Consider the following 13,547-nt stretch of genomic DNA (forward strand, 5'->3'; position numbering starts at 1 on the left):
AAATACACTGTCAGACAATAGGTTTCTAAAATAGGAAGAAGGATGCAGCTTCTGTCTCCAGCCTCCTCTAAGTTTGTAAAAAGCAAGAATAGATAGTTTACTAAAAGTAGTTTTGTCTATTTAAAACACTTTAAATAGACAAAATGCTAGTTAACAATAGATAGTGATACTGAAATAGACCTGGAAAAATATGACACCATGATTTTAGCTGCCTGGTGAAATTGCCTTTAACATCTAGATTCAAATTACAGTTTTATTCAATTGATTTTCTATTCATTTATTTTATTCAGCCATTGTATTAGACTTACCTCACACTATACTCAACAACAACATAACATCTGATTGTATTATTATTCAAGAGGTTTGGTTTTGGGTTGACAGCCGAAACGATGACACGTAACTCAGTTTATAAAATGAAAGATAAAATATTCACTGATAGTTCTGCATGGAAAAAACATTGAAAATCTATACTATGCATAAATACTCTCTGTTGCACAACATCAATTTTTGTCTCACAGGCTGAATGCAACGCTCACACTCTGTTCATTTGATGCAATTGTGCCACCTAGTGGACAAAACAAAATATGCACAACTTTACTGTGTGAAACATAAATGAAACTTGTTATTGAAGTCTAATGGGGACAACGCTTTATGCCTTAGATGTGCCATGTGGGTCTTTTCTAGTTTGAATTAAAGCTGTTGTGGTACCACTTTCAGTGTCTTCCAAATATCTACCCACGAATCATTTATTTTCTTTGTTCCCATGATGAAAATTAAACTGAACAAAACATATATCATGCAAAACAGGGATCAAAGCCACAAAGCAACACCATGTTTTTTTCTCTTCATCCTTAACTGTTCGTGATTAAAATTCCAATGAAACTCAAAGCTCAAACATAACAATAAAATCTATCCCCTGTGTTTGCCCTTTTACAAACATATATCCTTGTATATGTATTTTTATGCTTCCTCATAACTTTGGTTGAGATAAATGGAGTAAGATCCCTGAACACATGCATCATAGAGATCAACACACTGTGAGCTGAGACTGTAAATAGAGTGAATCTGGTGAGGGATCACAGAAAGCCACAGATGAATGGGAAGTGTTGCCATGGTGATGGTTAGTGATGTGGCGGCTGATCGGTAACTTTTGGAAAGTGATGAGGGAAGGTGGCGGTTGCGGGCAGTGGGATATTTACATCCATACGCCTTATTGACGTGTGTGTGTCTCAACTAGTATACAATTAAAGTTGCCTTTCATCAAACTCTGAGTTCACCAGTTTTTCTTTCATTCTCTAGTAAATTCACTAGTGTGCGTTCGTAGCAGTGACCTACAGCATCTTCCATGGTCACAAGCTTTGGGTTGGAACACTGATTACAGACCTTTACGCTGCGTCAGCTGTTTGATCCGTGGGCTGTGTTTCGGATTTCCCACCGACCTTGCCCCTGCTCTCGCACCGCAGCCTCGTAGAACACAACATGAGTCACGTGCTGACATCACCACATCTGGCTCTCATTTCCCAGGGCTCCCTCAGGAGCAGATAAGAGGGTCTGAATATGAGACCCAACGCCTAAACACTGTCCAACAGTTGGTACAATGTGAATGTATCGGGGCTCTTTATGGACCATGGAGACGCTGCTTATGAATCCTGCCTCTTGCTGAGGCCTTGAGGTAAACGAATGAGGAGTGGGAGGAAGATTTGAAATGGTTTTATAACTTCATCAAACCTGGGACAGCACTTTTTATTGCTTGCGGGATGAGCTGATAGTATTTTCACCGCCTCAAACAACAACACACTCACACACACACACACACACAGGCAGGACGGCACATGCCATGGTTATTTTATAATGAAGTGGACCAACTAGAAATACAAAGAAAGGTCCACGGGTTGAGGAGTGACAGCACATTCCTTTGGGCACTTCACCCTCCTCCGAGCTTGTCTCATCTACATGTTGTCGGTCCAGACCTCCCCAAGGCCTGTTGCATAAACAAAACTGTCTGCCCCCCCAATACACACACACACACACACACACACACACACACACACACACACACACACACACACACACACACACACACACACACACACACACACACACAAACACAACTCTAAATCAGGGCCTCTCAAAGCAAAGTTTATGAGTACTCTATTATCCTGACACCGTGGTCTAATTTAAGGGCTACTTTGTGTAGGAAAGCAGACGAGGACCTCCTTTTTTTTTTCAAAACAGAGATTTGTGGCCTCTTTTTATTTCTGCATTACTCTGCCGTTTGTTTATATTCAAGCAATAATTCACAGGAGCAAGGAGGAGCACGAGGAGATCAAACGCTCAGCTTCAAGCAATACCAACAAAGTGAGGAGAAAAAGCTGTGTCGATTTGGAAAGATCCGGTTTTTTTCTGCTTCTGTTTGTGTTTACAAAAGTGAAAATCGCACACAGCACACAGACTCACACATGCTGAGGCTGAAGTAGAAGAAATAGCTCAGGGTTGTTGTGAAGCTGCATATCTGAGCAGTGACCTCACCTGGAAGCCTGGTGAGAAAGATTTACTGTGTGTTGACCCCTCTCACTCTCTCTGTTTGTCTCTCTCACACACACACACACACACACACACACACACACACACACACACACACACACACACACACACACACACACACACACACACACACACACATGCACACACAAACAATCACAGACTCAGACTAGTGGTATGTTTGACCATGACATGCACATGTGCCCTCTCTGTGTTTTGTTTCTCTGTTGGCTCCAGCTGTTGGTATGTTTGTGGGTCCTTCTGTCTGTTGAATGTTTGTACACCGCTGGCGTATCACTTGAGTCTAACTTCCAATGAGTCGTATCATCGTCACGAGAGAGCCTCCCCAGCATCTGCCTCATTTTCTACCTCCAGTAATAACATCACTCCTCCACGAGCCACACTAAGTATTACAATGACAGGAGGAGGAGGCAGTGGTGTCGTCAAGCTGCCATCCAGTACACAGGATTGAAAGAGATTTACTTAGGTGTGCTTGTTCAGCCCACGTGAACTTATAAGACACTGAAGACACACTTTTAGTTGTCAGAGAAGAGAATATCATCTTAGATAAAATGCGACATTGCAAACATGGAGTTTTGTCTTCTGTTTCAAGCTTAACACATACAATCTGCCGCAAAACAGATTTCATTTTTACCTCAGACAACAGGGTTATGTTTTAATCTGTGTTTGTTCGTCTGATAGTCAGCATAATGACACAAAAACTGCGTCACAGATTTACACAAAACTTAGAGGAAGGATGTGATGTGGATCAGGAAGGAACTCATTAAATTGTGATGTGAATCAAGATCAGGTATTGGGCGTTTTTCATCTTGTTTGTTGATTTCTTGCAGAATAGCTCCTGGATCTTGATGACAAAAAAAATATTTGAGTGTGTGAAATTTGGTGCAGAACCAAATAAATATCGGGATTTAGTCAATTTGAATGTGGTTTTATTTGGGGCCTGTTGGGTGTTGGTGGAGGTTTGTGCTCTCTGAGTGCCATTCTAGTTTTTTAAAGTCATCCACTTGGACAAAAAACAGGAATGAAGGTCAGTCTGAGTCTGAAAATCGCCTTACAAAAATTCAACTAAATCAAATGGCACTTTAAAAGGTTGGACACATTCCAGCAGGTCATAGTGTGAAACAGTAAATTCACCAGACACTGGGATAATGTCATAGGAAGGCTATATTTATGGCTATTTGAGCAGGAGATTTTAACTGTTCTCACACACGCGAAATATGACAGCACATACCCACACATAATGGTGCACGGTAGGTCCTGGCCTCTCAGAGAGGAGCAGTGGGAGCATATGATTAGTGAAGTGTAAAGACAGAGGATAACGATGAAGGTTTGACCCTTGAACTCAAACTGACCTTTTAACACAGCCCATAAGGTCTCGGCACATAAAACCGTCACGCAAGCCTTGATTCCCCCCAACAAAACAAGATTTGTACAAAATCCACGTCAACAAGGAAGTGTTTTGTTTCGAGGAGGACCTTTATTTTGTCAAATCAGAGGGTTTTGCTTTGTATGTTGTATACGATGCCACTAAAAGGGGGAACAGTCACAAGGACCCCAATGAGTCCATGGAGTCAAAGAGACATGTTGATGAATGGACTCTGAATTAAAGAGTGCTCCCAGAGGATGTTGCCTGTGACCGGACCAGTCAACACTCTGTCACCCACACTCTCTTAGATTAGTCTACAGCAGGAAGGCAGGAAGCAGAACAATTAGAGAAGTAAATGAAGAGAAAATCCCCATCAACACACACACACACACACACACACACACAGACACACACACACACACAAACAAAGGTCCAAAATCCCCACTGGACATACAATCATCCCCACATTTAGACCCCATCTTCAACAAACTGCCGCCGCACCCCAGCAGAGGAAATGCCTAAGTCCTCTGAAGTGGAGCATAACAGCTCGGCAGTTCACATCCACAGCGAGTGGGGCTGAGAGGCTGGGAGGGCAGGAGAGCCTCTAATAGCAGGAAGTTGTAAGAATAATAGCGGCATGAGGATGTCATGGCCCCCTGTCCCTGTGGCATGCGAGCTCTGGGCCAGAACAGCGTCAGAGTCTGTGCTTCATGCTTTTCTTACACAGATAATGCAACATGTCTCACACAGTTTACAGTCAGGGTTGACCACATGTGGATATTTTAGGGAGAAATTACCTTTCCAAGCAAGAAGAGTTTGTGTGACTGTTTCTACCACCAACTGGAATGGTACTTAGAGCGCATACCTCCACCGAGGCCCAACTGTCCCCTCACTTTTAATCAAGCTGCACCAAATGTCACACGCTAATCTCAGTTCCTTAACATGCCTGACCTTTTTCATCAAGATCCACGAATTAATCCCTGGGAATCTTTTTTATTTTTTAATTGCCCTATATTAAAATGATAAAGAAAGTGAATAAAGATTCCTGGATCTGCACCAAAATGATTCCCTGACTCATAAAGCACTTCCTTCCACCAAGTTTCCATGGACATCCAAGCGAAATAGTTACAAACCAACCAGCATACAAACAGCTGGGGGTGAAAACATAGCCTCCTTGGTGGATGTAATTGGACATTTTTGAACTCTCACTTCCTGTTTTTATTTTGTTTGTCACTCACTCTGGTCATGGAATCCAGCTTCACTTCCTCCCATTGTTCGGTTTCCTTCCACTGCACTCACCTGCACCTCATCACCAGTCACCCAGTGTATGCACCTGCTCACACAACACCTCCCACTAGATTGTCTCTGTCCTTCAGATCGAGCTCATAACCATCGCCTGGTTTTGTGTCTAGGACTATATGCTATGTAAGTTTTGCCTCCTTGTTTTTTTGACTTTGCTTGTTTGGATTTTGTGATTTCTTTTTCATGTGGATTCCTTTTAACCTTTGCATCTCTGACTACCTTCCTGTGTATGACCTCTGCCTGCATTGAAACTGAGACTGTTGATCAGAATTCATGAGATTTGCCTGATTTCTGCAAGTAATTTGCGGATTCTTTAAAATCAGTAGAGAACATATCTCCGCCCAGGCCCAACAGTCCCCTTCGGTTCAATCACGCTGGGCCAAATTTCACACACTCATAGAAACCAGTTCACTAAATGTGTCAAGATTCTTTTTTATATCAGAATCCATGAATTATTCCCTGGGAAATCAATGAAAAAGGATTCAAACCAAAATGTAACACTTTCTTTTACCAAGTTTTGTGGAAATCCATACAACAGTTTTTGCAGTATCTTGCTGACAAACAAACAAACAAACAGGGGTGAAGGTAATTAGACATTTTTGAAACACTAGATATATTTTTACGTTACAATAGCTTGCTCTTCTCTTAATCCTGAAAGTGTTGAATTATGTAAGAAACTGCTTTGTACTAAGAGCAAAGACTTTTATTAATTATTAATAATTACTCTGGCGTTATCGTAAAACAGCTTCAACCCTGACAATAAGAAATGAACCCAAAGGCAATGAATACAGAGATGAAGATGGAAACTCTTTAGGCTTCAATGTGAGGGGTTATTCTCATGTGATTGTGTCAGGTGACTGTGTCGATCCAGATTTCACCAAAGGATTACTCAGCTACAGTGAACCTTTTCCACACCTCATTTTCTTTTAGCAGCGAGGAGCCTGGTATTTGGAAAAAATGATCTGAAGTCAGATGTTTTGCACAGCGTCAAATCCAGCCTGAACCTGGCACATGTGAAAATAAAAACCTGTGACTTTTATCCTCTACATCTGTCCTGGATTATCTGAGAGTGGCTGCTAAGTAAATTACAGAGCTCAGGAACATTCCCATAATCCAAGATCTTAAACCCCCATGCCACTGACGCACAAATACCAGTGCATGAGTGTGTGTGTGTGTGTGCATGTCTGGGGGGCAGTTTGTTCAGAGTTCACAGCCTGTGCATCAATGCATGGCAGTTTCTTGTGTGTGGGTGTGATGGTGTGGTCAGTCTGAGTGTGTGTGTGTCACTGTTGGACAGCCATTGAACAGACCCCCAGCTGTTCTTCAGCACTGAAGCAGCCTCCCCTGCTCCCTCTTTTCTGTGAAGCCTGCTTCGGACTCAGTTCCCATGAAATTGGCCCCTCCTGGCTGCCCAAACTGTAAATGGCTTCTCTGGAGTCTGCCAGGGGTCAGTGGGGCCAATTCAAAGACAAATAGAGACAAAGGAGAGACTGACAGCTCCAGATCCTGTCGCCCCAACAATTCATATTCTGCATTCTGCCTCAAATGAACCACTACAATTATATATATATAAATAGTATTATACAAAATAATTAGCTCTATTGGATTGATCCTGGCTATTGATCCTCAGCAATGGTTACTAGGCGATGTGAAGATAACATGGATGCCGAATCAGAATTCTGAGATTAAAGTCGATAAAAGTAAAGCAAAATTATGAGAAAGTGAGCAAAATCATCATGTGATGAAAAGTTGAAATTATGACATAGTAGGCCTTAATTATGAGATTTTTATATTTCTTTGTAGATCCTGGGTCATTATATACTAAGTCATTATTTTTTAGCAAAATAGCCCAAACCATTATTTTTTGGAGACTATGTCGTTTGAGTTGTTAAGTCATTATTTTAGTTTGTAAGTCATTATTTTAGTTAAGTCATTATTTGAGAAAGTTTCTCATCCCAATGACTGTTTTTATTTTAAGTGGCAGAAATGAGCTTCTGCGAATAACAGAACAATGAGGATGCATGAGACTTATTTTTATGACCCTCTGCTGCACGTGTTGCTTTAGTGGCTGCATTGCACTTTTCCTCCGAGTCACCCAGCAGCTTAGTGAAGTCATTACGCTTTCCACTCTCTCAACGGGAGGTGGGGCTTTTTGCTGAAAACTTATTCTACCCCGCTGCACAAAGAGCAGTGTGCAGCAGCAGCCGCAGTCTCCTCCACGCTGTGCGTAAAGACACGCAGCCAGCGCCTGCACCACAGATCGCCCCGGTTCGGACCTACAAAGCCCACACTGCATGAACCTGCACTCAGCTCGCTGCAGGTTTCCTCTCGGCCGTGAAAGACCCTCGCTTTTGCCGGCTGTGGCTGTTTTTTTTTCTTCCAGCAGATCGTCCGAGCCCGAACAACATCGGGACCCGTGAAGAGAGAAGCTGCGGGAGTGGTCTGGAAACTTTAGTCACGATGAGCACGCAAACGGTCAACCTTGATACCTACAGCCTGTCGCTGCTCACGGCCAAGGAGGACATCCTCAACCCCCGCTCCTCCACCAACTGGTAACGCACACGCCTGTAGTGCCTTTTAACAAATCTGCATCATCACAGACCCTGTAGAGTATCTGAGCTATTGCATTTATGATTCTGCATCCCTATAGAGTAGATTGAGTAACTTTTCATGGCGTGTTCGTGTTCTCCGTGTTGTTTCTGGTGAATGAGCCTGAGCTGTTTACGCACAGCCACGGGTTCTGTTGCGTAAACCCAGGCTTGATTTTAATCAATCCAATGGGATATAGGGAGGTGACCAACACGCAGACTCGCCTTTCTACACAAGTCCTGCAGTGACAAATGCATGCAAACTGGTTTAGTGGCCCAGGAATGTGTTGACCCTCCTCTCCTCCTCTCGGAGAGCTGATGTGAGTGTGCACGCCAGGCGGCTGGTGTGGCTCAGGGTGCAACACCTGGCCGGCGGCCCGCTCTCCTCACCCCGGGCCCTGAGCTCCATGACTTTGCTGTTCTCCCCCTCAGGAGCTGCGAGGCGTCATTCTTTGTGCCAAGGATCATGTTTCTGCTGGTGTGCTGATCTCTGACAGGGGTTGTCTTTCAGGGAGAAGCTCGTTAATTTGACAGACTGCCTGCATGAGTGTCATTAACCAATAATAGGCGACCAATCAACTAATGCTGAGCAGGGATGTTGTGAATAAAGGTCATTTAGGAACAAAGTATTGAAGAGCAGCCACACAGAGGGGTCTGCATGAACATAGCAGCATTTAGAGCATCAACACAACTGTTTTACCATAGATAAACAATATGGCCAAAAATTATATCAAGATCTAAATGTATTGTATATTGTTAATTATCATGATAAATGTCACATTATTATTTCTTTTAAGTTTAAAGACTGAGTTTTGCTCCTGAGTGAATGTTGTAGTTTAAAACCTTTTCGAAATGAGCAGACAACGACAAACACTTTTAAACCAATCTGAGGCAGATCAATGTGTTTTACCACAATGTGCTTACACAATGCATAATATCAATATATATTGAACTTTTATTTTATTTCTGATAGATGAAGATTATAGTGCGATAATTATTGATATTGTTTTATCGCCCTACGTTCCGACATGATGACTCTAACAGATAGAAAGCAGAACTTTTATTTAATGTTTTCCTGAGCACCTGAAATATGTCTTGTTCTGTCCTTTTGACACAGTATGGCCCGTCTGTCACTATGGTGCCCAATCCTTCCTCTCCAAACAAACTTAGTCTGCCCGTCTCATTCCCATTCTCCTCCTTTTATACTGTGTGTGTGTGTGTGTGTGTGTGTGTGTGTGTGTGTGTGTGTGTGTGTGTGTGTGTGTGTGTGTGTGTGTGTGTGTGTGTGTGTGGTAATGTAATCTGCAGCTACAGACGCATGTTGTCACTAGTTATTCCAAAGTAGAGCTAGACACACACTGTGACCCCCTCTCTATATCCACTCACTTTGAAGGTGAAGCTATAGTTCATAGAAGTAATGACAAGACCCAACCCCCACGTGTGGTCATGAGGAAGTAAATGACTGATTCTGTCCATCTCTGTTTCATCTCCCTCTCTACCACATGGTTCTTCCTGCCCACTTTTCTTCTCATGACGCCATGCCGACTTGAGGAAATGAGAGTCAGAACGCCATGTGTTAACCTCGACAAGCTGAAATATGCCGTCTTCACGACTCAGTGTGGAAAGAAGTTCCCCCTTTTCCAGGCAGAACACGTTCATTTAGTTTCCACTCTTTCTTGCGTTTGGAAAAAATATGTCTAAAAGTTTCCATGTTCAGTATCACTACGGAGCTTTTTGTCCCATGGCAACACCTCCATAACTTCACTGATGCAGCAGTTCCTCATTCGAGAGCGTTTCAGTGAACAACAGATCTGGATTGTGCCTCTGCCAACCCTCTACCCAAAGTGTCTCTCACCCACACACACACTCAGACACACACTCACAGATCCCAGCATTCATTAAGCCCACTTTAAAAGGCTAAATAACTCTGTTGGGACTGAATGGAGGGGTGTAGGGGGACACGATGATGTCATGATTCCCACTCTCAGACCAGCGAGACAGACACCCACCATGTGTGCGAGTGTGTGTGTAAGTGTGTGTGTTCGTGCGTTAAAGGGATTTTATTTCCATGCGTGGTGAGTTTGCATGTGAATATATTTGTGGCTGGATGTGTGTGCGCATCTAGCAGAGAACACTCAAGTGAGTCGGCGAGCGTTGAGAAGTTTGCTTTGGAGCTTGTGTTGTTGAACGATCCCGCCCCCCCACTGCATGGCCTTGAGGTCCCTGCGTGTATTATCTAATGACCTTGTGTCCTGAATGGGAAGCAGACCCTTTGTGGGTGAGACTCTAAAGAAAAGAGGAGCAATTTCAATGCGTCCTTCATTCAGACCCCTCTGCTCAGCCCGCAGCCTTGGAGGTCTCTCCTCAGTCTCCCAGACCACTGAGGAGAGGACTACAAAGTGTCTCGCTCGTAGGCTGGAATCCTGCTCCGTCCACATGTGTTTTGTGTTTGTGTGTGCTCTGACAAACAGAGAGAAAGAGAAACAGTTAAAATGCATGTTCCCAAGGACACTGTCCAATTCTCGGAGCAGGAAATACTTCTAATTCTTAGCAGCAGGAAATCATGATTCATGTCCAGTTTAAACCAAAAATAAACGACTCAAATACACACCGTTGCTAATGTGGCCATGCATAAAGCAGCTACTGTAGACTGACAGTTTTAGTTGTGGACGCAAACGTAAAAGAACACCTTGTTCCTGACAATTCACCAAACTGCCTCTGTCAGTGGTTTGTTCTGCACATTTTACACATTCGCAGCTCAGTCAGTGAGACAGTTTAAACGAGAGCAATTTTCCAAACCAGCACGTATTCCCAGAGGTGTCTCCCTGCCAAATATCTAATAGATTGTAGCAGCACCAGCTCAGCCAAACATGTAAAGAAGAGAGGTTGAAGAAATCCACTCAGTAAAATGTTTACAGCATTGTTTTAAGTCTGGCTAAGTTTATCAGAAGGGAAGCCCTGCTGAGCCGTGGAACAGTTTGACCTCTTTTCATCAGAATTGGGTGTGGACTGCATTTAGACATCTGTGAGCCTTGGTGACTTTGAACACACCTTCTTTAAAGACGTCTCTCTTGAAGTCCACACTTTGATACTGTGCACAGTGCTTGTGTTAAGTCAGTACCGACAGTGACGCATTGAGTAAATATCTGATTTCATTGTTTCAACAGTGTGATTCTGTTTAGATAAAGTACTAAGGGGGCGATCCATCTTGTCCTCGTTCATTCTGGGTTTAAAGTCTAGTTCAAAAGATGGCGTATTAGGGCCACTTAAAAGGGAAAAACAGATTTCTGAGAATAAGGTCATAATATTAGGAGAATAAAGTTGTAATATTATAATAATATTACAATAATAAAGCCGTAATTTCATCATTTTTAATTTCGTCAGTTTAGAGGGGGAATATCAGGAGATCAGCCTGTTGCCTGTGTTAAAATGGGGAATATGAAGCTCTAGTTTAGTTTACTTTAAGTTTACTATCCTATTGTAATAGAACTGATTGACAGACACATACAATGGATAATTACGGTTTTATTGGTTTTTCAGTAGACCGCGTATTGCTTTACCAGGTAGAAACAGTTCCTCATTGATTTGAAAATGAAATATTCACGAGAAGTTAAAGAGAACTTACTGTTTTACGATGTAAAGCCTTTACTGGTAATTCTGTTTTTTAGCAGAAGTGTAGCTGGGTTCTGTCACCAAACGGTAACCTCTAGAAACACCTATTTTTAATTCCTCCACTTTATTTCAGTAACAACTTTGTAAATCGTGCTCAAGATCGTCCTCTTCTTCATTGAAAACATGTCATTTAACCTGCTGAATTCATTACGTATGCAGATTTGGTTTTATTTATACCTTTATCCATCTTATCATGTGGTTTTGGCAGTATGTCTGAAATTTGTATAAATCTTTCATGACAACAACACACAACCCTCTCCTCTCCAACCTATTGTTGATGATAAATGGAGGAACCTTTATTTCAGCTTTTATTTGGGCCTGTGGTGTTTGTGTTTCTGCTGTTTGCCAAAAGTTCCCCCGGCTCATGCATGATTAACTGAGGCCCAAAGAGCTCCTGTGTATAAAGTTACCTGCTGGATGGAATAAACCTGTGGGTGTGGGGGAGAGGCGGTAACATGCAGGACTGCCAGTGTGTGTGTGCGTGCGTGTGTGGATGCACATCACTGAGTGCCACTGCTTGTGTTTACTGTAGGTGTACAGTGTTTCTTAAATCCACAGGGAGATTATGTGGAAGTGCAGTAAATCAGTCATCTTGTTAGCAAACATAAACAGCCATTATCATCATGCTCTTATCACGACGTTACCCCGACCTGAACTTCCTAAAACAAGTTCTGTTTTTTGTTCAGTTCCTTAAAGATTCACAAAGACTCACCTGTCCAAAAAAAGAGACCCAACAGTATTAATACCGGTTACCAACACACAAGCTGTTGTGTAATCCTCATCTAGTTTCGTGTAAAGGCTGTTGCAGTTTTCCGCGATGTAACAAAACCTACTGATCACCTGACTCCTGACTTCCACAGAAGGCAAACAAGCCGTCTGGTTCGCTTCCTCCGGCCGGTCAGGATAAGGCTTCAAAGGCCACACACAGCGTTGTGATGAGGCTGAGTGAGAGCAGGACGTTTGATCGATCCCTGATATAAATAGCCAGATACTGCAAATGGGAAGTCAGAGGACAGGAACACTGAAGCCAGTGCCCAGACCAAACACACAGATTATTAACTCTTTCTAGAGTTGTGAGGCCATAATACATTGCCGAAACCTAAATGTACCCTAAACTGAACAATCTCAATGAAATGCCTAAGTGTAACCCTAATCCATACCCTGACCTAAATCTAATTCTATAAACTGAACTCCTGACATTTTCTTGAAATTATCCAGAGGTGCTGTACGTGAGAACCCAAATGTCTGAGTCAGTTGCTCCAGAAATTCTCTGGAATCCCTGCCAGCCACCAGTAAAATGTCTGGCAAATGTCCAAATGAGCCCATGTGAGGATACAACAGGAAGATTCTGCTGAATTTACAGCAAGCGAGTGGGTGTGTTGATGACTTTTCTTTTGTGGGCCGACGCCAGTGTGGATGTGCCCCAATCAAAAACACTGTACTTTCCGCAGTAGAATTTACATGATTGGTCCTGCCTCCTGCATGCTGCACCCAGATGCCACCCCTCACCTGACTGAAAAGGCATTTTTATGTTGTGAACTTGTCTGACCTGGACAATCTCCTGCTGTGTTGTCTGAAAATGGCTTTTTTTGTTGGTGTACAACAGAACATAAGCACTATTTTGGGTTGAGTAGTATTTGGGCCATAGAAGTTCTCCTGGTGTGACATTAAGACAAATGTTACGCATGCAGTTGCCCCATCAGGACACAGTCATACTGCCTTCTGGTTATATAAAGTTGTTTTTTTCTAAAGCTTTTGCACAACACCAACCTGACCACAGCAGCATGTCGGTTGGTGCCTCCTGCAAAACTACCCTCAGCCGAGTTTTCTTGTGTGAGGAAGTCTGTGGGTGGCATGTTGGAAGATAATGACAATAATGGCTGTTATAAGCATCTCTGTTTAGTGAACTCAGAGAATGATTCAAGCAGTAATCAAACAACTGTTTACTACTCTTAAACACTATTTAGATTCAAGACAAACCTGTAAGATAATTGTGGGTCTGATAAAGAGAAGGTTGCACTTTATGTGTGTATGCTATTATGTGTGTGTGTGCCTCT

General features: G+C 42.7%; 1 protein-coding gene across 1 annotated transcript in view; it reads left to right on the forward strand.

Annotated features, from left to right (window-relative positions):
* Positions 1-5,257: 5,257 nt before the first annotated feature.
* The window catches only part of si:dkey-40c11.2 (drebrin-like protein A), a 35,067-nt gene continuing 26,777 nt past the window's right edge, over positions 5,258-13,547 (forward strand). Inside the window, exons 1-2 of the mRNA XM_035165854.2 lie at positions 5,258-5,353; positions 7,614-7,782. Coding sequence (XP_035021745.1) covers positions 5,347-5,353; positions 7,614-7,782 — 176 coding nt within the window. The 5' untranslated portion in view covers positions 5,258-5,346. The remainder of the gene's footprint in view (positions 5,354-7,613; positions 7,783-13,547) is intronic.

Source organism: Hippoglossus stenolepis, chromosome 9, assembly GCF_022539355.2.
Source record: "Hippoglossus stenolepis isolate QCI-W04-F060 chromosome 9, HSTE1.2, whole genome shotgun sequence".
Taxonomy (NCBI): domain Eukaryota; kingdom Metazoa; phylum Chordata; class Actinopteri; order Pleuronectiformes; family Pleuronectidae; genus Hippoglossus; species Hippoglossus stenolepis.